The sequence below is a fragment of the Callospermophilus lateralis genome, chromosome 6 (genome assembly GCF_048772815.1).
Source record: "Callospermophilus lateralis isolate mCalLat2 chromosome 6, mCalLat2.hap1, whole genome shotgun sequence".
NCBI lineage: Eukaryota > Metazoa > Chordata > Mammalia > Rodentia > Sciuridae > Callospermophilus > Callospermophilus lateralis.
In genome coordinates, this window is record NC_135310.1 from 58,612,208 (window position 1) to 58,638,857 (window position 26,650).

General features: G+C 32.2%; 1 protein-coding gene across 3 annotated transcripts in view; it reads left to right on the forward strand.

The window, feature by feature from the left end:
- Atg5 (autophagy related 5) overlaps positions 1–26,433 on the forward strand; it is a 116,826-nt gene extending 90,393 nt beyond the window's left edge. For 2 of the 3 annotated variants that reach the window (XM_076859886.2, XM_076859887.2), the window contains 2 exons: positions 10,041–10,158; positions 24,286–26,433. In XM_076859886.2, coding sequence (XP_076716001.1) covers positions 10,041–10,158; positions 24,286–24,422 — 255 coding nt within the window. In that variant the 3' untranslated portion in view covers positions 24,423–26,433. The remainder of the gene's footprint in view (positions 1–10,040; positions 10,159–24,285) is intronic. The other variant, XM_076859888.1, reaches the window with a different exon arrangement.
- Positions 26,434–26,650: the final 217 nt, after the last annotated feature.

The following is a 26,650-nucleotide window of genomic DNA, read 5'->3' on the forward strand; positions in this document are numbered from 1 at the left end:
GCCTATTGAAAGGTTACCTCTTAAATATACTAAATAACAAAATATTCATGTATTTTAAACTTGCATTATGGGAAAGAAACCTGTAATTTGACTTGCTGATCTGGCAGTTTGGGGTTATTAGATTTAATACCATCAACTTAGTTTGGATTGTCTGTACAGTCCCTTCTTCATATGATGTATTACAAAAAAATTTGAATGTGTGTGGGGGGGAATAGGAGCTTATATTGTAAATAATAAAGTTCTTAGAATAGGCCATGTAAGTAATAAAGACATTATACTCTGATATTCATTCTGTAAACACTAATACCTGCATTTATAGCATTTTTATTTTTTCATGCCAGATTCTAATTCTGGATTCTAATTCCAGAATTTGCAAGAAGTATTCCCTCTTACTGTTCAGTTCCCCCCTCCCATTTAGGTCCCAGCAGTGTGGGTTGGAATCCAGAGATCCCAAGATTCCTAAGCTTGGAAGGAAGGAAGGAAGAAAGAAGGAATTCTTTAGCTACCCTCACTGGTTACGGTGGTATCAGGACAGCTCAGAAACTACAGTGAATCCTTAATATGGGTAGCAGTTTATCAGTAAGGACATTTCAAATGATCCAGAGATTTCAGCAAATTTTCCCTTTTTTATATACCCATTTTTTAGCTTTAAATTATATATTTATTTATTTATGTTTTTAATGTGGTGCTGAGGATCAAACCCAGTGCCTCACGCGTGCTAGGCAAGTGCTCTACCACTGAGCTACAGTCCCAGCCCCCTCCATTTTTTTTAACTAGCATTTTGTAATTTTAAAAAATTTTTTGCTTCATTTTAATTATTAGAAAATGAATATTATATGGGTATTGGTAAACAAGACAGGATTCCTTTAATTCCCACAGACAACTTAAAATTGCTATGATGCTATACAATTTTGGGGGGGAAATACCTGGTTTTTTGAGTCAATGAGGATAGAAATATTTCTCTGGTGTTATTTTGTGACTGTTGACCTCCTTGTTTGTTTTTATTTACATTTTTCATTTTTTGAAATATAATGATTGTTTTTAAGTAACTCACATGTAAAACAAACTTATGGTATGCTATATAGCTATAAATCAAACATGAAGTTTCAGCCATCACTCCGGAAGGACTCCTTCTATCATTCATATAAGGATTTTTTTTTTTTTTTTTTTTTTTTTTAGCAAAAACCAACAGCTTAATCTAATCCCAATATTATAAAGGTCTCTCTTAAAGAATATTATGCAGTGATTTTTTTTTTTTGCTTTTACAACTTTAATGTTTTTGAAGCACATTGACTTTTATTTTATCTTATTAAAAATTTGTTTACTGAACTTTCGTATTTTAAGTAGGGATCAGGATGTGTTAAGTGAAAACATCACAATAAATGTTCTTATATATTTAGATTTGTTTTTAAATGCCTGCCTTTTTCTCTCCACAGAAGACTTGAAGTAGCTAAGAACACATACAAATGGGATTATAACTTTGGTGTGTGCTTTCAAAGTTTAAAATTATTATAAAGCCAAATATTCTTCTACACCAAACATTATATCTGGTTGAAACAATACCAATGTATTTTCTTTTTTAACGTCACCATAAATTTCAAGCTTAAATCCAACTTCATTCTAAGCCACCAAAGTATCTTATATATGCTCAGGTTTTACCTTTGTATCAGTATAACTACAAAATATTTTGGAGAATTCTTACGTAAGGATCTTGTCCCTAGGCTTTTCAGAATGACTTTGTGGATGACAATTTTTTGCCTCATTTTATACCTGATAGAAGTTATAATAACTCAGCCCAATTTTTTCTCTTTAAATTCGTTTTCCATACCTTTGGAAGTAGCACCATATGAATCTTATTAACCTCAGTAAGCAATTAAATGAAAAAAAAATCTTGCTAAATTGAATTTGGTAGCACTGAAATCAAATAGGCTATGCAGTGATTTTTAGAATATTCACAGTTGTGTACCCATCAGCACTACAAGATTGCAGAGCATTTTCATCACTCCTAGAAAAAATCCTATTGCCATTACTATTCATTCATAATTTCCCCCTCTCTCCAGCCCCTTAAAACTATGAATTATTTTCTGTATTTGCCCATTTTGGACATTTCAGATAATTAGAATCACATAATATGACCTTTTGTGTCTAGATTCTTTCACTTGCATGATATTTTCACAATTTCTCCATGTTTTGGAATGTATCCATACTTCATTCCTTCTTACGGCCCCGTAATACTTCATTGTATGGTGATCTCACATTTTGTTTTTCCATTCATCAATTGATAAACATTTGCTTTCATATTTTAAGTAGGGATCAGGATGTGTAAGTGAAAACATCACAATAGATGTTCTTATATATTTAGGTTTGTTTTTAAATGCCTACCTTTAAATATGAAATAAAATATGAAAACATTGTTTTGCTTTTTGACTATTATGAATATATGTTCAGTGAACATGTAGAAGTTTTCAGTGGACATATTTTCAGTAGATTTATTTCTTGGATAGATATTTAGGTGGAGAATGCTGAGTTGTTGGTACTTTTGTGTTTCACCTTTTGAAATATTGTTAACCTATTTTCCCAAGTAGTCGCACCATTTTTACGTTTTACATACAGTAATGAATGAAGGTTTTAACATGCTTTCCAACACTTATTTTCTGTCGTTTTAATTATAGCAATCTTCATGGGTATGAAGGGGTATATCATTTTGGTTTTGATTTGCATTTCTCTAATGACTAATGAAACTAAGTATCTTTTCATGTGTTTTAACAGGTCATTTGTGTATCTACTAATGAGAAATGTCTTCAAATCCTTTTTCTCATTTTTAAGTTGGGTTATCTCTTTATGTTGAGCTTTAAGAATTCTTTATATATTTTGGATATTTGTCTCATCAGATATATGGTTTGCAAATGTTTTTTTTTCCCTGTAGATTTTTATTTTCTTCATGATGTCATTTGAAGAAGCAAAGTTTTTAATTTCCATCAAGTTCAGTTCCATTTTTGTTGTTGTTGTTGTTGTTGCTTGTGCTTTTAGGGTGTCACAGCTAAGAAAGCCATTTATTTATCCAAGGCCACAAAGATTTCCTCCTGTGTTTTATTCTAAGTTTTATAGTTATACTACATTACTTTTTCACATATTATTCATAGTAGACAAGTGCTATGTTTTTTTAAATTCCTTGATCTGCTAATTGTATCAACCATGAGATCTGTATCACTTGCCTTCATATGCTATTTTAGAAAATTATTGTGTCAGAAACAAAACAATAGATGCTTCCATGTCATAAATTTTAGTGTGCACTATATAAATCTCTTAAGAGGAGGCACAGAAGAATATGTTCTTTGCAGAGTTTCACTAAATCCTGGCCTGAGTTTAGACCCACTTTTCTTCTCAGAAGGATCCTTGACTGGACACCAGAACAGAATTTTGCTTCTGAGGTCAGCACATCTGGTTTTATTCCGACTTTCTTCTTGCTAGTTTGATATCTTTATTTGTACAAATTTCTTAATTATTTAAGTATACTATAAAGATACGTTCATATGCAAAAGTACTCTTTGACTCTTAAGAAGAAAACAATTTCATTATTCTTGTATTAGTCTAAATTTTTAGTGTGATTTTCAATAAAATTAGCAAATATTTTAAACCTGTTCTATAAAATGAAATTTCAGCTGTGATTGTCAGTAGGACTTTGAAGTATTTTGGGAAAAATCTTAGAGGAATGAGCGTAATTATTACTAAAAATCATTAGTCTTGCCCCTTTATATGTGTCTTCTTCTTTGGCTATTCTACTGATAATTTTATGTAAAAAATCTTAAAACAGTTTAACTTTTTCTGTATAAATAGTCTTATAAACAATATCAAATTGATCTTGATCCTAAGGTAGGTAAATAGTATTTTTCTGTTACACATGTTACTTAATGAACAGATATACAGAGGATGCCCTTTGTATTTATGTTACAAAATATATTTAGCATTGTCTAGACCAAATTATAATAAATACAATAATTTATATAAGACAAAATACAAACTTCAGACTAGATGTGGGGATATAATTCTGATGGGTTCTTTTCATTTAATCATAGTCTCATTTAAGACACTATTACTTTAGAGATTAAATGTCCTTGACTGTAATAATGACAGCTTCTCAAATGTTAATTGTTAGTTTTTAGTGTTGTGGGGAATATTAAAAATAAGCTTCAGACTTTCCTAGCATAACTAGTGCTTATTTTCAAGTCTCCTTATTTTTCTCCATAAAGTGGTTCAGACTCCCTCCAGCTCTCCTCCCAGTTCCCTCACTTCGCATCATCATACTGTTTACTATAAAGGTCTAAAAGCATAATTTTTAAATGGTCTGTTCTTTTTATTTAATGAGGTAGTGTAATTGTCTGTATTATTAAGCAAATTTTAATGTGAGGCCTTTTTTGAAAAGCATGTGATGCCAAATTTGACATGCATGATTATGTCTCAAGCCAAATATGCATGTGACAATTTGAAGCATGTATCAGATGTCATTGGTAATGCCTACTGCATGTCCTGTGTAAACCCCAGTTTGTATCACATATTATTGTTCTAATTAGCAAAATATCAATGGAAACTGATGGTTGAATACTAATTATTTTTTATTCTCTCTGTATTTGGCTCTGTAACAACTAAATACTATTAACTTTCTTTGGTTACACATTTAACAGTGTTTTTAAAGAGGAATGAAAAGAAATAACCATATGTTAACTATCTGTTGCATTAGAATTTTATATATTATATCATTTAATTTTCACAGCAATCATTTAAAGATATAATTTTTCCCCATTCTTCAGATTTAGAAACAAACTCCTAGAATTGGGTGTAATTTGCCCTGGGCATACAGTAAGTCAGTCATATTGGTAGTTGAGATTCCAACCAAGCTTTTGTTCATTCTACTACACTTGAAATTCTAATCTCCCTATGCTGTGGTCTTTAGCCCACATTTTTCTTATCCACTGATTTCTCTCAAGTATTGTTACATTCCAACTGCCTTCTGAGTACTGAAATGGCCTAAGTCTTTCTCCATTAAAAAAAAAAAAAAAAAAAAAATCTGTTTCAAGTTGTAGCTTGAAGATTGCTCTATATTGCCTCCTTTGTTCTCATCCTCTTTTTAGAAATTCCTCACTGTTAATTTTACATTCTACTACAGTTAGTGTATTTTACTTTATACCTACTGGTATATCTTGCATTCTTAGAAAACAAAGTTATACAACTGGTTATAATTTGTTTCTTGTTTTGCTTTTATTGCCTGAGAAGTCCAGAGTTGTTTGTTTTATTTTTGGGGGTGCTGGAGATGGAACCCAGGGTCTCTGAGCTGTACTCCCAGCCTTCAGAGTTAAATTTTGTACTCTAGCTTTACAACATTCTCTCAGCAGTTGCTGTATTTCTGTTATCTGTTACCATTGTAATTTAAACAAAATTAGGAAACAATATTCATGTGTAGGGGGTGGTGCTTGCACTCAAACCCTGTACTTCATGCATGCTAGGCAAGTGCTCTATTACTTGAGGTAGAACCCCAGCCCTACAAATACATTCTTTATTGAAGTTTTGTTTATATTGCAGTATCTGTAAAGACTCTTAATGGAATGGTAGCAACTATGTGTGATTCACTGAAGTTACCTATTATATTAGAGTTTTTGTTGTTGTTTTCATTTTTCTTTTCTTTCTTTTTTTTTCTTGGCTTAAGATCCGCAAAACATTAATAGTAAATTTGCCTTATTATTACTTAGGTACATTGTTTTAAATAATGGTGTCAAGTGAAAATATACTGACTGGATGTGAGTCCAGTTTTGATGGGATTTTCAATTATAAAGCCTAGTTTTTCTAATGCCTTTCCATTGATTTTATGCTACTGATAATATATAGCCATTTTTGTAACTCATTCCTTTTCTAGATTTAATTCTTACCACAGGATACTAGTTGCATATCAATCTAATTACATTCTGAGACACTGGCTGATTCCAGTTATAGTTTAATAACTGACTTTTTTCAAATATACCTGCAAATCTTACAAATAAAATCCTCTGATATATTTAAGCAACCCATCTAAATTATCAAATAAATTTTACTTATACATTTAGTAAATCAATCAGCCTGTTTCAAAGAACTTTAAAGCAGAATATAAAATTTGTCATTATCTGATTTTTTTAAAAAAGTTTTTTTTCTCTCTTATAACCAGTTTTCACTGTTTCAGTGAATTCAGTCTCCTGTTGCTCTCTAATAGAATTCTTCCTTCTCTGTATGGTCTCTAACTCCTTAGTCAGTGAGCCTTTTATGTACCTTTCTTGCTGTAAATTCTCTCTTTTTTTGCAAATTGTCATTTTGATAAATGACAATTTGTAATTCATACAAATTGAATTACAAATTGTCATGACATTTCTAATTCATACTATATCATGATAAGATATATATGAGTAAAACAACAATTAGCACTAATGCTAACATATTAAGAGTTAACTACATGATGAATATGTTTTGTAATCATCCTTTTGTTTTATAAGTTAGTATATAGTCCATATTAATATTGAATAAGCTTCCATTGAATGTTAAGTCATGTTTAATAAAAACAGTAACTGTATATTGAACATTTAGTATGTGCTAGACATTGTTTAAATAATGCCTTGCCTTACTCTTTACCAAGAACCTTTGAGGTATATACTGTTAACATCCACTAATTTTTGTTTTAGATAACTCTGGTAGGTGTGTAGTAATATCAGATACATTGTGGTTTTATTTGCATTTTCTTAGCAGACACTCATGTGTTAAACATATTTTCATGTGCTTATTTACTATCTCTATATCCTCTAGTAAAATTTCTGCTTGTGTCTTTTGCCCATGCTCTAATTAGATTGTTGTTGTTGTTTTAACTATTGAATTTTTAGCATGTTTTGTATACTGTGGGTTTAAGAGCTGTATTGGAAATGTGATTTGTAGATTTTCTCCTCTCAGTCTGAGGCTTGACCTTTTTTAAAATTTTATAAATTATTTTTTAAAATTTTTGTCAGGGTCTTGCTTAGTTGCCCAGGCTGCCTTCAAACTAGCCATCTTCCGTCCTCAGCCTCCCTAGTAACTAGGATTATAGCATGTACACTATGCCTGGCTGTAGCTTGTCTTTTAATCTTCTTTAGGCCTTCTTATAAAGGAAAAGTTTGTTTATTTTTTTAAATGAAGTCTAGCTTATTGGTATTTTCTTTCATGGGTCATGACTTTGGGGTTAAGTTCAAGACTAGCTTTGAATCAAAGTCCCAAAATGACTTTGCCTTTGCCCTCTTGCATATAAATAAATATTAAAATATAAGCTTCTGAATTTTATCACTCTGGGGTTTTTGGTATCCATATAATGAATTTTAAGAAAAGAAATTGAAGGTAAAAGGAAATAAAAACTAAATATACTAAGTTTGGATAATAGTAAATCAAATGTGCACTGTAGCATTCTAAAATTGTGGTCCTGGTCCTTGGTTGGTTGGTGGTATGTTTTTTTTGTGGTGGTGGTACTGGGGATTGAACAGGGGCACTGGACCACTGAGCCACATCCCCAACCCTATTTTGTATTTTATTTAGAGACAAGGTCTCATTGAGTTGCCTAGCACCTCAAATTTTGCTGAGGCTGGCTGTGAACTCACCATCCTTCTGTCTCAGTCTCTGGAGCTGCTGGGAGTACAGGTGTGCACCACCGCGCCTAGCTGGTCATTGGTGTTTTAAGTTCCAAATTACTATGTGCCATGATCATGTTGTGCATTTTATTATTTAAAAATCTACAATGTAGGCGTCATCTCCTTTAGTACACATCATATTTGTGTTCATATGTGTGTGATTATTTATATTTTTTCAGTTAAGGAAATGGAGATTTAGAAAAGTAATTGTGCTCATGTTTTCATAACAAATGATAGAAACAGGACTTGAAGCCAGTTCTTTCTGGTTTTAAGTTTTTACTCTCTTAAGAAGAAAGAGCCTTGCATTTTTTTATTGGAGTATATGCCTTATGTTTCACATATGACTTGAACTTGATCTATATGATTTATAAGTTTGTAATATGGTTGTGCCTCTTATTGTCAATGCATTTTCTAATTTCCAGCTTATTAGAATAAATAAACATACGTTGTTACCCACATTAATGTTGGTTAACCTACTTGACTGTATTTGGAATAGGCTTTTCCTTGCATTTATTCTGTAATAAATGCAAGCAGCATTTTGCTGAAAGTATTTTTGGTTACTGTCTACAGAGCTTTTCTTCTACCAAACAAAATACTTTGTTTTAAAAAATTGTTGAAGGTTACACCTGCTCAGGTTTAGGAGAAAGTGGGAAAAGGAAAGATACAGAGAAACAGCAGGGTTAGAGGGCAGTGTCTGTTTTTTAACATGTAACTAAGATTACTTAACCTTTCCTGTCAAGTATATTATTTTCAGACAATTTTATCATAGCCAAGCCATCTCACTATTCTGTAACTAATTAGGATTCGTATGAGATTTTCAACTTTTTGAAGAGATTTCTTTGGCTTTGTTTTTCTTTCAGGTTGGACTAAAGGAGGTGCATTTTGAGGTTTTTTTTTTTTTTTTTTTTTCCTTTAAATTGGCATGCATTTCTGCCACTGTCTTTCCCATTGTCTCAGTCCTGGTTGTCATCACATGGACTTGCTTTATCAGCTGGCCTCTCACCTGTCATTTTGATTTTACCTCTTAACCAAATCATCATCCACAGCACTGCTTTCATGAGCCTTCAGAAAAAGTCTCTTTCATCATGCCATTTCCTTTGCTAAAAAGTCTTTAAAGCATCTTCATGGTCTGGAAGATAGAAATTCAAAGTGGATTGTAGATATTTTAAATTATTACTGTGTTTCTCTATTCATTTATTTTCCCTCTCAACTCCCCTAACCCTTATTATCTTTATTATATAATTAATCAGTTGCCTGAATATATTATTCTTGGTTTCAACTTGTATCAAAAACTATAGGCTTCTTAAACTAAAACTATCAATCATATTTTTAATCCCTATAGACTTCAGTTAATGAAGTGAATTGAAGTATAATCAATGCATATTATCAAGATTTTTAGTTATGTCAGCACTTAAAGCTAGTTTTTTTTTTTAAGCTAAATCTATAACACTTATGTCAGAGAGATTGAGATGTATCTCTTTGATTAAACCAAACCAAACCAAAAAAAACCCCACACACACAAACCTTTGTATTTTTATGATTGTTTTACTCCAGGAAACTTAAAATCTAAACTTACCATTTTAAAAGTAAGTAACAGTAAAGAGGAAAGGGATTTTTAAAAAATATTTATTTTGTGCTTGACACGATTCCTTACTTATTCCTACAACAAACTCAAGAAATATGGAATGTTGCAAAATAACGGTGAAAGGAACTTAGTGGGAGATCATAGAGCTCATAAACAACAGTGTTCTTCATAATCCCTGACCAATTCCAGAGCCTCTGTACTCTGGGTCATGATGAGGCCTTCATTGTCACCGAGATAGTTGAGGAAAACAAAACCATTTTAAAGTGGATAAAACTGGAATGATTAGTAATATATTATGACAGTGATTATCATTATTATACTATAGAATTTTGGTATTTGGTATGATTCCTCAGTTATCAAAAAATTCTTTTTATAATGCATTTTTTAGAAATTTTCTTCTCCAGTGTAGTATTCAGCCAGGCTTTATTTTTGCATTTTTGCATTATCTCTTATTATACTTCTTTTTTAAAAGTTACTGACACAAACCACTTTTGTCCATATCTTCTTGTTTTATATTGTTCTGTTTTTTAATGCCTTATTTTTTTGGCCGTTGGTTTTAGAATGTTCCATTTCCTGAATTTGCCTGATTATTTCTGGAGCATTAGATTTATATAAATTTATATCATTAAACATGTTTCCCAGTGATACCATATCTGTGATTTTGTGTACTTCTGGTTACACCATATTACAAGATACCTAGTAGCAACGTAAAATTTAAGATCTTTTAATTTATAGGGAGTAGCAGCAAAAATTTAATTGCTTGGATTATCTTTTCCTTTTTCAAATAGACAACGACTGAACGCCCTTTCATTCAGAAACTGTTTCGTCCTGTGGCTGCAGATGGACAGCCACATACACTGGGTGATCTCCTCAAAGAAGTTTGTCCTTCTGCAATTGCTCCTGAAGGTAATGTAATTAGCAACTTTAAAACACTTCATTTTCTGTTTTAAATTCTCTTTAAATTTTAATTAATTAATTTGTTTGTTTGTTAGTTTATTTTGGTGCCAGAGATTGAATGCAGAGGAGTTTACCCACTGAGCCACATCCCCAGCCCATTTTGTTTTTTATTTTGAGACAGGTCTCACAGAGTTTCCTAGGGCTTCCCTAAGTTACTGAGGCTGGCTTTGAACTTTTGATCCTCCTTTCTCAGCCTCCCAAGCCACTGGGATTACAAGCATGCTCCGCCATGCTCTGATAAATCCCTTTTTTAATGAAGTAAAATAAGCATACTTAACACTACTTATTTCAGGAAGAAATTTTCAGTATCTTGTAGGGGGATATTGCTTGTAACAGAAACACTTGCAGTGAAACCACTGATTCTCTTTAGCAAAATAAAATACATTGTTTTAAAATTGCCCTCTTACCACATCTCTGATGCTATGAGTCTTTAAAAGAGTTCTCCTAGATTTGAAAGGGGGGAAAAATACACACACACATAGAGTTTAATATCCCTTATCTGAAATGATTGGGACCAAGTGTTTGGATTTTTCTCCCTGATTTTAGATATTTGCATAAATATAATGAGATATCTTGAGGATAAAACCTATGATTAAACATCAAATTCATTTATGTTTCATTATTATTCCTATAAACAACCTGAAGGCAGTTTTTTATGATATTTTTAGTGTGCATGTATTTTGACTGACTGTTACATATGGGCAGGTATGAAATTTTCGACTTGTGCTGTTAATATTCTTGCTCAAAACATTTTGGATTTTGGCATTAGGAATGCTCATTTTATACATGATATTCTGTTTTTTGTTTTTTTTTTTCCTTTTTTCCTTTGCCTAATCATTACTGCATTCGCTATTGATTACATTTATTTATTTATTTGTTTGTTTGTTTGTTTGATTGATTTTATGTGGTGCCAGGGATCGAACCTAGTGCCTCATGCATGTGCTTTACCACTGAGCCACAACCTGCGCCCTAATTGCATTTATTTTAAAAAGAGAAATTTTCAGTAGCCTATTCTGCATGAAATTTTATTTTTTATATATCGAAGAAAGTGTAACTTGATACTTTAAATCCTAGTTGGAAAGAGATAATATTTTAGTAAATATAAAAGTAATACTTGAAAATGTTGCTTTTATTATGAATATATTTTAAGTTGGGGGATTGCAAGGTTATTTACATGTTGTTTAACTGTCCACACAGTTCAAGAATCTAAGTAAGTGGTTTTTGTAAGAAGTAGAATTAGAAACAGTGGGACTGGGGAGAATGTTGATATTCCACCTAAATGACCCTACAAAAAAATGTGGAGTTCAGTATATGTCATCCTCTCTGTGAGTATAACATTTTTTCTTAGTCAAATATACTTACCTAACTGGAATTTCTATGTATATTTAGCACTTCTTAAAAAGGCTCAATGGGAAGGAGAAAGAAGGAGTGTCTGAAATGCCATCAGAATTCCTACTAGAAGGGATTAAAGAAATAGACCCGTGATCACTCCTGAAAATTATTGATATAGCAGAGAATTCATTCATTTTAAAAATTATGAATTTATTTTTAGAAGTGTTAATATAACATTTGTTTTCACTAATGTTACATTTTTACTGGGTTGTATATCCAGTGTTTCTGATGGTCTCTTATACACAGCCTCATATCTCTAATACTAGAATTCTTTCTCTGTACTATTATCACCTCAAATCATTATTTATAATTAAATCATGTAGTGGTTAACTTTAAGTTTGTTATAATAATACCTTAGAATATTATTTCATCTTTACTACTGAGTGACTTTTCACTATTTCAGTTAAATTATTATTTTGGGGTTCAGTTCAGTAACTTTTTTTTTTTCCAGTGACTTTTTTAATACAATACAGGAGTTGTATAAACATTGCCACATAGTGGTTTTAGAACACTTCCATGTCCTCCAAATGTTCTCTTGTACTTATTTTCAGCTAATCTGTGCTGTGTTTACCATTGGTCTGCTTTCTGTTTCTAAAATTTACCTTTTTTGGATATTTCATATAAATGAAACGGTAAAGTATGTTGTCTTTTGCAACTTAGCACAATTTTTTGAGTTTCATCCATTTTGTGTTCAGTGTGTTTTTATGTGTTTATAAATAATCTCTGATGAAATGTCTGTTCATATCCTTTTCTCAATTTTTCATTTGTTTTATTACTGAATTTTGAGAATTATTTACATTTTCTGGATAAAAAGTTCTTTATCAGAACTATGTAGGTTTTGTTTTCATCCATGACTTTTTTCTTTTGCAGAGTAAAAATATTTAATTTTGGTAAAGTCTTATTTATCTTGTTTTTGAAGCTTATTTTATTTGTTAATCTAATAGGTAATACATTTATAAAATTCCAAGATAAAAAATGCATATGTGAAGGAATTCAGTGAAAAAATTCCCCTGCCCAACTTTTTTAAATATTTTTTTTTAGTTATATATGGACACAATATCTTTATTTTGTTTATTTTTATGTGGTGCTGAGGATAAAACCAAAAGCCTCACATGTGTGGGGCAAGCGAACTACCACTGAGCTACACCCCCGTACCCACTTCCCAACTTTTATACACCAAACTCTTTAACATTTCCCCTCACTGGAGACAATCAGTGTTGCCATTTTCCTGTACATCTTTATTTTAAATTTAGTTTATAGGAATTTGTGGAAACTTTCATTGATTTGGGAATAATCTTAACTGTTCTAGTTCATTTTTCCAAGTTTCAAGGGAGTTTGCTTTTAATCTGCTTGGTGTCTATTTTAGTATATTCTTGAGGACTTGGGAATATAAACTAGTTTTTCCCATGAGAGGTATAATTAAGAGATTGATAATATTTATTGCTGATTTAGATGAGACCCATAGTGATATTTTAAAGAATATTAGGGAAAAAATGCTTTTATTAATTAAGAGTAATTGAAATTGAAACTTAAGTTTAATATTTAAATGCCACTTTATTGTGGTTTCCTACTTTTTTAAAACAATCTGCTTTCAAAAATGGGTCATTTTAGGGCTGCAGATATAGCTCAGTTGGTAGAGTGCTTGCCTTGCATGCACATGGCCCTGGGTTTAATCCCCAGTAACCCCCTCCCCACACACACACACACACACACACAGATCATTTAAAATTTATTTCTGTATAAGATTCTTGATTATTGGGACCATTACAGTGAAACTCAAAAACCTTAGAAGAAAAATGTTCTGTAATGATCTATTATTACCAACCAGTGCAGTTGTCAGCATACACAGAATGATCTGTAATGCTTAGTGAGGATGGTATAAGGGATTCTCTCTTGGTAAACTAGTGTTATGTTTAAGATATAAATTTAACAGTTCTTTTTAATCCAGGACAGGGGACTTACTTAAAATCTTGTTTTGTTTCTTTGGATAACTATGAATTTATAATTTCAATTCACTTTTATTTCATGATTGCCTATTTCTAGATGTTACGTGTATTTGAGTAGCAGAAACTTATTAGAGAAGGGTGGAAAGAAGTTAGGAGTTAATTTTGCATTTGACATCATTGAATAGTCATAGTAGAGCCTTCTATTTTTCAGTCTCTTAATTTTTCATCTCTTGGCTCATTAGAAAATTAGGTTTAGAATTCAGATCTTCACCTTCTGGACTGTTGGTTTTTTTACTTTACTGTGGTTGCCCATTTTCATTTTCTCTTCTTTTTTTAAAAAAAATACTTTTAGACTTTAATTGAAAATATCATTTGAAAATACTGGTGTTTTCTTAACTATTCATTGTGTGACTTTTGTTTAGCACCTAAATGTTATCTGCTATTCTCCTTTAAAGATATTGTTATTCCCTGAGTAATCTTAGGAACCTGAACTTCTACTGTGTTTATTTTGTTTTGTTAGCATTTCTATATATAATTCTATCCACTCTTTATGTTGAATTTATTAAAATGGTAACTGTAAACATCAGTTATATAAATGAAATCAGTCTGATGCCCCTTATCAGAATGTGTTTTTCATGCTCACTTTTGCCATTCCTTCACCCAGGCCAAACAGTATATATAAGATTAACACAACCTTACACAAAAATGGCACATGAACATGTGATGCTATTTATTCTTTAAAAGATTCTTATTCTCTCCTATGTTTCTAGTCTTCCCTGTCTGTATATTCTTTTCTAAGGAACAGTGTGATTTCCCTTGTATTATTTGAAGATGGGGCAGTGAGGTGGCTGATTTTAATCCACACACCTACCTCTTAAACTGTTTATTCTAAAATTGGTACTAAAACAACCTACTACTTGTCTTTATATAGTGGGATTATGAACAAGCAGAAGGAAAAACAAAACTGCTTCCTTAAAACTTGACTTGGTAAATTTTGTATGAGTACAGTTCTTTTCTTGGAAAAAAAAATTTTTTACAAAACTCTAAGAAACAAACATACACCAGTTATAAAACCTTGAAGGCTATGAAGGCTCATGGCAAAACAGTGCTTTAGGTGAGTCCCTTGTAAACATCTCCCCCCCAAACTGTAAAGTGTTCATATTGTTTGAAGGACTCAGACTTCATTGAAATGACAAATAATACCTAAACTTTTAAGGTTCTTTTGATGGCGTGTTTCATTCCAAGAGGGAAAAATATTTTTCCTTACACCCATAGTTTTTCTTTAGAAAAAATTATCTTTGCCTCTTCCTTTTCTCACTTCATGGATATTTTTAGAAAGTAATTGTCATTTAAAAGCCTGTGGAGAATATTCAGAAATACCAAGTCACTGTTTTAGTAAAGAACTGGTTCAGTGCACCTGTAATATTATAAAATGTAAGTATTTTGACACACCTGCACTCTAGTTGAAAGCGAAAGACTTTAAAATTGGGTGTGTGTGGATAAGAACTGACGATCATCACATGATAAAAAGAGAAAGTACTTGTAAAAGTTATGTGGCACCATTGTCTACTACTACCTACAAGAAGTGATTCAGCTGTGAAGGAATTTTTTTTTATTTCATCATATAAAAGTATCATGTACTAATATTTATGAAGACGTGCTTTAGGTCATTGTTCTCATGAAGTTAGTCATGACAAATTGCTTTGTGTGTTTCTTTTTTGATTTGCAAGTGGCTAGGGGAGTTAGCCAAGTTACAGGTAAGAGGAAATAACCAAAGGTGAGCTCAGGTAAATTGTTTTTGTGGTTTCAGCTGTAATTAAAATGACTCAGATCTAAGCCTCTGTACCAGACCTGAGGTGAGATATTTCTTTCTTTGTTCATAATGAAAAACATATATTAAAATATCAGTAACAAAAATTAAAAATCATAGCACTTTGTTTTTATTTTGGAGATTACAAAAGATATAAACTTTGTCTAATCATATTTCATTTCCCAGACTTCTAATATATATGTGTAAGCTAGGATTATCAAATGTTCATTCTCATTTTTTTTTTTTTTTTAGTTGTTGGTAGACCTTTATTTTTATTTATTTATATGAGGTGCTGAAAATCAAACCCAGTGCCTCACATATGCCAGGCAAGTGCAATACCACTGAGTGATACCACCACAGTCCCTTCATTCTCATTTTTTTAAAATATATTTTAAGGTTCCATTGATCAGTTCTCTGTAAGTATTGGGCTGCTCTTAACCTTATTTTATATTTGATGTTGGACAAGTAGAGCACATGTGTAGGAAAGACTTGTGTTCATGGCAAATTAGTAATTGTTCCCAATATCTTTCCCAACAAGAAATACAGTCCTGTAATCACTTGGTTTTCCCTTTCCATTTTTGGCCTTCTTCCTGAGGATGTATTTACTCCTTTCCCACCTGCAGTTTGACTTTTGGTTTCCATTTAATGTTAAAAATTCAGTATTCATTTTCTTTATGTTGTATATACTATCTTGTGCCCTGGGGATACTAAGATATGTAAATCGTATAATACAATCCCCAGCAATTCAAAGGTTTGGTGTAATTGCAGTGGATAGAAAGATGTACAGTTGTAATATGTGCAGGACTAGGGATATTCAAAGCATGTTAGGAACCACCTAGAAATCTTAAATGAAAGATGAGCAGAAATTAGATGAGAAGGAGAAGGGATCAGGTCACATATGCCCACTGTAGAATCCCTCATCAGCTAATCAGCTGCTGGTTGCTGGCAGGTAATATGTGGGCTAAAATGTCCCTACTCTATTTGCTGAGGGAGGAATGTTTTTCAGTCTTTCCCCCATTACGGCATGAAGTATTTGATAAGATCAGAAATGTTGGCACTGAGGGAACTAAGTGAAGCTGAGGCTGGGAAATTAGAATGCCCCATTTAGGCAGTTTAACTTAAAACTGAAATTACTTTAATTTTAATATGTTTTATGAGAAACCACAGAATTGTAAAAAGAAAGTGGCATGTTCATATTTTTTCTCCTTTGCTGTGTATGATTAGATTGTGTGATGAAGTGAGCTAAATGTTGTGGTTGATTAATTTACATATAGAAAGCAGTTAGGAAAACAACATGTAAATCTCATGCTCACCTTACAAGGTAGAGCCTCCATGTGTTCAGATGGTATTAAAGCTAGTTGATTGATGTCTTAGGGTTGTCAGTCATCTGCATGGTGACTCTGAACCCCCAGACGAATTGGCATTTCAGTTTGCATACTCATGCCATAAAAACATAGGACTGCAGTCCCCCAAACCTCCTCAGGTTGAGTGTTTATGATAAACTAATAATTTTTATAATTTCACTAGTGCTTTTTGCATTCATTTAGAATTTGAATTAAATGAATAGTGTCTTTCTATATCTTCATATGGTTTGAGTTGGGAAATTGTTTTTAATGAATCCAGATTACTCAGTTTATCAAACAAGGATGTTGCCTGTTAACTGTCTCATAATTTGGTTATAGAATTAAATAAACCAAAGGTATTATTGCTGTTAGCCTTCACAGTCCTATTTTTTCCCAAGGTTTTAATATTTGTTTTGTTTTGCTTGTATCTTCCAACTTTTTAAAAAAAATTTTAACAAATAAGAGAAATATGCTTATGAAATTTATGAAGTCAAGTTTTAAGGAAGTTTTGTTTTTGTTCGTAATTCCACTATACAAAATAGTAGTTGGTAATATGGATCTATGATGAACTCTAAATGTGAGCCAGTATTGAAGCTACTTATAGAGATAGAATATCTGAAGTTATGGCAAGAGTTACATGCCATTGATTTATTTCTTTAGAAGTTAACTTCTGAACATAATTAGAAATACTAGAACTGTGGTTCTGGTAAAAAAGGAAGACACTTATTTCACTCAAGTATCTCTAGTCATTGCATCTTCTTTATTCAGCTTGACTATCATTATATAACTTGTTAAACTATAAAAACTATTTTAGGCAAGAGGCCATCAGGAGACTATGGCATGCTGTTGGTACAAAGGAAAGTTTTTCATTGAGAAGACTATAAATAGTTTATCATTCATTTATTTAGTGCTGTTGCTATTCTCATGTAACACTGGAAGGTATATTTGTAAATGCACTGAGATAGTGTGACCCCAACACCAAACTGGTTCACTTGGCTATAATGAAAGCCTTCCCTTTTGGCTCAGCACTTTCTGGATCTTACTGTTCTTGGTCCTCATTGATGTGAGTCACAGTGGGAATTCTGAAAGTTTTCAAATATACCCCTTTAGGAGCAAAGATCTGCTAGAGTCGTGTTTAACTTTTTTAGGTTAGCTTAAACTGGGTAATTAAGTTTTCTCTTAAATTTGTCATAAATTCTAAACTTAAATGAGTCAAATTCTTTGCCTTGATTACTTCATTCTCTCTTCATCTCTGTGCTTTTTCCCCATACATGCACCATTGGCTATTCTTGGTGATACAGAATCTCTTAATTTAAGCCCATTTATGTGTCTTTTCTAAAATCAAAGAAATAGAAATGATTATTTTCATTCTCCATTAATGGAGATGATGAGATTACTTGACCTAACAAAAGATGCCTCTGATTTTTCCTCAATTATTGTTCTCTATCTTAATCTCAAGCTAAGTGAAATAACCTACCTTTCCCAAAAGTAGATAACAAAACTTTTCATGACTACTGTTCCATCTTTAGCAACAAAAAGCAAAATTCTCTTGCCAAAATAATATATGCAAACAAGTAAAAGCAAGTCATCACTTCATTAAAATAAGTTTTGTGGGACTTCTTTCTGGCCACATATAAGTATGATGGCCAGCTGTGCCTCCTAGCTACTCAGGTGACTAAGGCAGGAAAATCACAATTTTGGGGCCATCCAGGGCAACCTAGTGATAAAATTCCTAAAGAGCTGAGAATGTAACTGAGAAGTAGAGTATTTGTCTGGCATTTTCTAGATCTTATATGTAATCCCCTGTTTGCAATCCCCAGTACCAGAAAAATAGCACAGTTATTACCTATACTTTAAGTAAAACAATCAGCTTTGTACTTATTCTATAATTCATATTTGACAAATATTAATGATCCCTGTCATACAGAGCTGGAATTACTGAGTCATTTTGTGAAAGCAAATCCAAAACACTTTGAACCTATGATTTCAAAGTTTTATTAATTTTTTTTTTAGTAGCTAAGGCTTAACATCTATTACCTTATTTTTGTTTTGCCAGAAGACTTTTCATGAGTTTATTAAAATGGTCTTATAATCACTTAATACAGTCTTCTTTTTACAATTATAATTAACCATATGTGTTTTTAAAACTGTTTGGTTTATGTTCTCCTCCTCACTAAGAAATATGATTACAAGCAAAAGTCAGTGTAATTAATTAGACATATTTTGAAATTCTTGTTTAAAAATAATTCAGGATTAATATTAAGTCAAGATTCTGGAAATATTTTGGGCAAAAATAAGATTTTATACATGAAAAAAGATATGTGAAATATATTTACTGGTATATGTGTTCATTAAACCTGTACAGCTAAGTGAATATAGATCCGGAAGAAGTTAATATAAGTATTTTTAAATGGGTTTGTAGTTCTCTGATAAACAGCACTCTCCTTCTGTTTGTGATCATAGGATAAAAGCTCTGTAAGCTTGTATATGTTCATTTTTACTGCTACATCATGTAGTGTGCTCTTAAGATTGAGATCTCATTCCCCAGGAAGCATTTCTGTCTAAGATTAATTGCCCTTTTAAAATCAGTGTTTGATGTATTCCTCTGGCTATATCCTGGCTTGGTTTAACCCCCTTTGACCTGACCTCACTGACTATTACCTCCATGGCTGAGTCAAAATCCTTCAGCATGATGTATGCACTTCAGATTTCAGCCTGTGGTTTTTCATGTCAATGGATTCAATTAGTTGGCATTTTACTAATGAACATATCAGAGGTTAAAGAATTTGTCAGAACAAAATTGTTCTGACTAGTGGTGATCAAAAAGCTCATCTCTTTGTTTAAAATTCTTTCAGAAGTATTAAATACTTTTCAGAAGCTTTAATTTACTCCTAAATCATAAAATATAGATATAAAGCCACAATACTAACTTAATGGTTATATCATTTGATAGCTATTTTCCATATTTAAGTATGAACTTTAATAAAAAATTATCTAATTAAACTGAAATTCTCCTATTAAAAGCTTCTGTCCCTTGAAGATATCCATTTCTTTAGCCTCCTTTAAATTGAGATTTCATTGGTCTATTTATTAATTATAAGAAGAAAACCTAAGCATCTCACTAGAAATCAAGTAACTCTTTTTAAAAGAGCTTTAGGTTATATTCCTTGTTGAAATACACTTAGAAATGAGGATAAAATGCATGGATAAAAGCTTATGAGCCATTGGCAATAGAAATCTCTTGACAGGCAAATCATCACATTGTGTAAATTCTCAAATAATAATGTACATAAAATGTGTGTTATAAATATTTTTAAAGTTTTTTCTCCTATATGAATGTTTTTTGTATTTTTTAAAAGAATCTTTCTTAAAGTCTTTTAAATAGTATAACTTTAAGAAATAGTGTAACTATAGTACATTGGGGCTCATTTGACTTCTGTGTGTTTTACTGAATTTAAACATTGAGCACTATGAAATTAATCCAGAGGGTTTACATTGCTTTCAGATTTTTTTCAAGTATTATTTAGTATAATCATCGACTGGTTTTGTTGTCTTTTCTTCAACAGTGAAATTGTATCTATAAATTATATATACACACACACACACACACACACACACACACACACACACACATATATTAAAAGAATTTAAAGAATTAACTTACTCCTGTAACTGTAAATTTAAGAAGAGAATTGTAGACTCCTTGCCTTTTGGTAACAAATCGTGACCTTCTTAAAACTTGTCTTCTGTCCTCATTTCCTTGATAAATAATATTTTTGACACCCTGGAAGGTGTGGTAAAGAGAATCACTTTACTGAATATCTACCATGCTCAGGCCCTGTAATAGACTCTATCAGGTTCTTTGCTTGCGTATCCCATACAGCCTTAGAGATTAGGATTTGAAACTATCAGTCTGTGATTAGACCTCTTTTCTTCCTCATTTATATAGTATATTACTGTATTCATTGCATTACCTATATGTAGGCAACAATTTTACGTATAAGTAAGATTTTGCTGATATTTTAAGTTAGTAATTTTCATTAGTGACCTGTATATATCATGTGATATACTTATTGTAAATTACTTCCTGATTTTTATTTAATTATTCTTGTTTCTATGTGTGATTCCTATCATTCTACTCATATAACCAAAATATGTCTGAATTTACTTTTATTCAAATGAAATAATTCTAAAATTGTTCACTTTAAAATAGGTACTGGTTTTTAAAAGTGCTATGTGGACACTCTACAAAATAATGAAATATACTATTTAAAATTGTCAGAGAATACAAAGAATGTCTAAAAGAAAAAAAAGGTTGCAGATTAAAGGAAAGTAGAGAAAGCTCAGTGTTTGGGAGCCCTTGGGTTGATTCCCCAGTACTGAAAAATATATATTATGTAAAATAGCCCAAGTAGAGACTGGAGTTGTAGCTTGGTAGTGATCCTTGCCCAGTGTGCCCTGTACTACGAAAAAATCAAAACAAAACAATTTTTATTTTGTAAAAAAAGCCTTGACTAGGAGAAGAATACAGAAACATTTTTTCTCCTGAGTCATTTACTTTGTAGTGACGTGTTTCTCATTCCAGGTACTAAGTTCTAGATTCCCATTTTGAAACAAAGACATATTTACCAAAAACATAGTTTACTTTAGCAGTAGCAAGTGTTTCCTTTATATTGTTTAGAAAAAAATTAAATATACATTGTTTATTGTTCGTTTTTGTTAGTTCAGATATTGCCAAATTGTCTGGTTGTGCTTTGTTAATATTATGGTGGTATGAATTAAGGTGGTAGTATATATACTGCTTGGTTTACCTGGAAATGTCATTTACTTTTTGTTGTTTTAATAACCAAAGCAGTCTTTACAAGTTAAGCTCTTCTACATAGTAAGTAAAGGTAGCCATCGGAAACCATTCTTGGCTGGGCATGGTGGTCCATGCCTATAATCCCATCTACTTCGGAAGCTGAGGCAGGAGGATCACGAGTTCTTGGGCAACTTAGTGAGACCCTGTCTCAAAATGCAAAGAAATTGGGGATGTAGTTTGTTGGTAGAGCACCTTTGGTTTTAATCCTCAGTACCACCACCAAAAAAAAAAAAAAATTCAACTTTTTCAAAACAATTTGAACTGAACTGTATATTCTACCAGCAACAAAATTGTCCAAGCTGTGAAAACATTTTTCTCTAACCAGGATTTTTTTTTAAACATTTCAAGCAAATAGAAGAGTTGAAAGAATAGTATAGTAAAAACCCTTATATCTAGTACATCTGTATGAAAATGTTTATTGAGTAATTATTATGGACACGCGCTGTACTAGCCAGTTGAGGCTGCAGTGGTGAGTAAGAGAAACTTAGTAGATTCAAGGGAACTGCTATCCCATTCTAAGAATCCCACTGCTTACAATTATGTTGAGGGAAGTCAGAAAACAGAAAAGATAAATACAGGGGAAATATTTGGACATACGTAGACAGTGGCAAAATGTATTTCACATCCTAAACTGTTCTGTTTAGGGATATGACAATAAAGTTAGTCTTTTGCCTTTCTACCACACTGCATCAGTGGATTTTATGGAATATTTTATTTGCTTTCTTTTAAATGTTACTTTGGGCACAGTGTTTCGGATATTGAATTGCTGCTTGTATCTTCTGTTTGCGAAGTTCTAAAGGTGACTGGCTTAAGAAAAAAAAAACTTTACACTTTAAGAACTTTTACACCACTACTCTCATTTTTTGACTCAGTGCTAAGTAGGAGGAAGATTCTGAGAATATTGAAATAGTTCAAAGAAGCATATATTAAGAATATAAAGAGAACTATACCAAAAAAGTTTTCAAATGTTCTAAGAAAGAGTTCTAAGAAAGATTTAATACAGTAAAATCTTGGCAATCTAGAACTTGCAAAGAATGAATCATTCCAAATAATTGAGGGCTTATCTGTTTAAATGCTAATTTTAAAAAGTCTTCCCAAAGTACTAATAATATACATTCTGTAGTATCCTTATAAAGCTTAATTTTTATTTATAGATGACCCATGCCATTATTATCAAAACCAATCATATTAATGCTGTGATCATAACTGTAAAAAAGTATCTAACAAAGTCTGCTAGAAAAATCGAAATGATTAAAGCATTTTTAAGACTAGTGGCATACAAGGTGATATGTTTTCCTAAAATTGAGTTAACTATAACACAGTACCTTGGGGGTTTGTTTATATTGTTTATTTGGTTGTATTTAGAATTGGTGGTGTATTTGTTAGGTTTTTATTTTTGCATTCTTTTTTTGTCAACTCTTATGTTTTTGTGTCCTCTATTAGACTGTCACTTCCTAGGACTGTGCTACCTCTAATAGGAAGTCTAAATAGTTTTTTTAAAAGACCTTGTTTCAGGTACCAACCAAGCCATTAGTAGCACACATCCTCTTGCTTCTTTTGCCCAACATAATAGCACTAGGATTGGAAAGTCATTTTGTGTAAAGCAGAAGGGAAAAGTGGGGTATTCCTCCCTCATTGAGTTCCATGAATTCCCTTTTTTTAAATTTTGCCTTCTATCTCCAGGAAGCTGAGAGATTTTATGTCTTTTTTTAAATTAATATTTTTATTTATATATGACAGTGGAATGTATTACAATTCTTATTACACATATAGAGCACAATTTTTTGTATCTCTAGTTGTATACAAAGTATATTCACATCAATTCGTGTCTCCATACATGTACTTTGGATAATGATGTCCATCACATTCCACCATCATTTCTAACCCCATGCCCCCTCCCCTCCCTTCCCACCCTTTTGCCCTATCTAGAGTTCATCTATTCCTCCCATGCTCCCTCTCCCTACCCCACTATGTGACATTGTGTTTATGTGGTGCTGAGGATCAAACCCAAGGCCTCACGTGTGCAAGGCAAGTGCTCTACCACTGAGCTCCAACCCCCATTCCTGTATCCTTTAATTAGTGAATGGGTATTAACAAAAATCAATCAGGTTTCATGACTCTTAAGACAGGAATTCCCCAGTCAGACTCTTAGTTCCTTCTGATTAAAACTTTAACTGTTGTTCTAATATTGTCTCTAACATTTCTTGAGTTATACTTGGACACTTTACTGAAAATCATCCAAAGCTCCTGTCTGTTTTATTCAATATCTGAAATGCTGATCTCATTTCTTGATGATTTCTAGTCACATTTGTTTTACATTTTTAAAATATACATGGACCGACTGCGTGTACTTGTCATTTTTAATCCCCATATATAATTTTTAATGTGTAACTACAATAATTTGGTCAGTGAGTATTTTCTGTTTTCTCCACTATAGTTTCACTAACGTCAGTCTTAGGTAAGCACAGTAATTAAGAAAGAATGAATACTTTCACATATAGCAACAGAATTTTTATCAGAATTCATTGTAACCCTCAGGTTTCTGTTTTGGGTGATACATATTGCAACATGTGAACTTTCTCCATGTCTGCATTTCCTGTTCAGGGGACAAAACAGGTTTAAAATCTATTTAATTCACTAAAGATTTGGAAAAGACAACAGATTATTTTTTCTTCATTGGTTTTAACTCCTATTGATTATTGTTGGATTTCTTTCTTGGAATAGATGGGGAAAGAAGGAATCAAGTGATGATTCATGGAATTGAGCCAATGTTGGAAACACCTCTGCAGTGGCTAAGTGAACATCTGAGTTATCCGGATAATTTTCTTCATATTAGCATCATCCCCAAACAAACAGAGTGAAGCACCAACTCCTGGTCTGGAAGGAATCGCCCTGAAACAGGATTTACCAGAGCATGTCACTCTTTGATTCAATCAGGTTTGGTGGAGGCAACCTGACCAGAAATGCTTTGCTGCTGCAAGCCAAGCAGGAAAGAGATTCCATGTCAGATAAGGCAATTGGGCTGGTCTTGCTTTGCATCACCACTGCTCTCCTTCACTGCCGTCATTAAACCTCAGCTTCAACGTGAAAGACTTAACAGGGCCACTGCAGGTCTTCTGTTTTCTTGTAAAATATAATGAAGCTGAAACCTTTGGCCTGAGGAGACAATGGAAATATGTGCCACTCAGTTTGTATTTCTGATTAACAAATAAACAGGGGTATTTCCTAAGGTGACCATGATTGAACTTTAGCTCAACAGAATGGAAACATTGGTTGAATTTTCAAGAGAATTAGACTTAAGAAAGTAAAAGAGAAATTCTGTTATCAATAACTTGCAGTAATTTTTTGTAAAAGATCAAATTACAGTAAACCCATCTTTCCTTAATGAAAATTTCCTATGTTTACAGTCTGTCTCTTGGTATGCAAACAATCTTGTACTTTGATAATGAACAGTGAGAGATTTTTAAATAAAGCCTCAAAATATGTTTTGTCGTTTAGTAACATGCAGTTTTGTCACTTTTCATGTACTTTCTATTCCCATACAGTAAATCACTTTTTATTCTGTTTCCATTTTTTCATTGGCATGGGGTGGATACAGGGCATAGGATAACTTGTCTCAGGAGCTATCATAGAACTTATTGCTGCCTATTTTAAAACCTGTGTTCTCTATCACTGTAGCTATAAATAATGTTAAATGTTTACCTTTGCTGTTTGGTTTATCAGTGTAAACCTATCAAATCATAGTACGCTAAGCATCTGTATGAAATAATTTTGCATATTTGGAAAAAATCCATTCCTTTTCATCTTCTTGTTTTTCTTGGGCTCCAGGACTAATATTTTACTGTGGTCCCCTGGCAGCCAATCTTTGAAGTCTGAAGATTACCTATCTCTTGACTGCAGTAGCTTTTCCTTAACTTTACCAAAAATATCCAGATGTTACTGGAGTTCGCATCCACTATAAGGAAAGTTTGCTGCACTTTGTCATAGGCTGCTGGGATTCTACCAACTAAACATATTTGTGTATTACCGTTGATTTCTTGTGAGTAGCTTGCTGTCCATATTGAATGTCAATGCATTTGAGTATGCTGAAAGACACATATTATCATACAAGAATGGTTTTAGATTACCCAATAAAAATGAATGCTTTTCTTATAAAAAAAATTATATGATTGTTCAAATGGGATCCTGCTAGTGCTTATTGTTTTCTTTTTCCTTTTGTGATTTTTACTGCCTTTTAGTAAATTTATTCACAGAATGAGATAAAGTTGACTGGCCAAAGATCAAATATTCTGGAATAGAAATTATAAGGCACAGTCAAAAAGAATAACATGAGGTATCAATTGCAGAAAAATAGACAAAGAAATGGCAGATGTAAATAAAATGAGAAGTGCCATTTTAGGAGAGGCAGGAAAAAAAATACCAATGTTTGAGTTATGTAAGGAAAAAAAAAAATCCACTAACTTGTATTTTTGTAAAAGAGGTTGGTCTGAATATGATTGTTCACATTAAAAGTGTTTGTTCGTCTATTCATTTGGGGATTTTCCCCCTTGCTGTTTTGACAGACTGAAGTGAGCTTCACTGAGCAAAAGGATCAGAATGCCAGGGAGTGCTAAGTGGTGGTAAAATGTGGTAAGAATGGTAAACCATAGTAGTTTTCCACAGATGAGGCCAGTGTGAGATATTTGCAGTGGACTCCAGTGAGCTACTGGCCTTTACTTCCAGATATGAAAGTAAATTTTGTCAAGCCATTTCCCATTTTTGTGTAGTTGTTCATTATAACACCAGCATCATAACATTATTCTATAATCCCAGATAAGTCTACCCTCCAATGCCCCAGAGGAAGAATAAAGTGAAAACTAGTGCTGGCTTAAATGTCTACTTTTTCCTCTTAAATATTTGACTATTTATGTTTGATGTTTTATTAAAAAATTTAGTAAATATTGTGTATGTGTTTATTTCTGGAAGTTAGAAATGAAATTTATATAAAACATTAATCATTGAAGAAACTAAAAACTATCGGCATTGTCAACTAAAAAGGAAGAGATTCAGACTAAATAAACCATTGCTTATCCTTCATTATGTTAATATT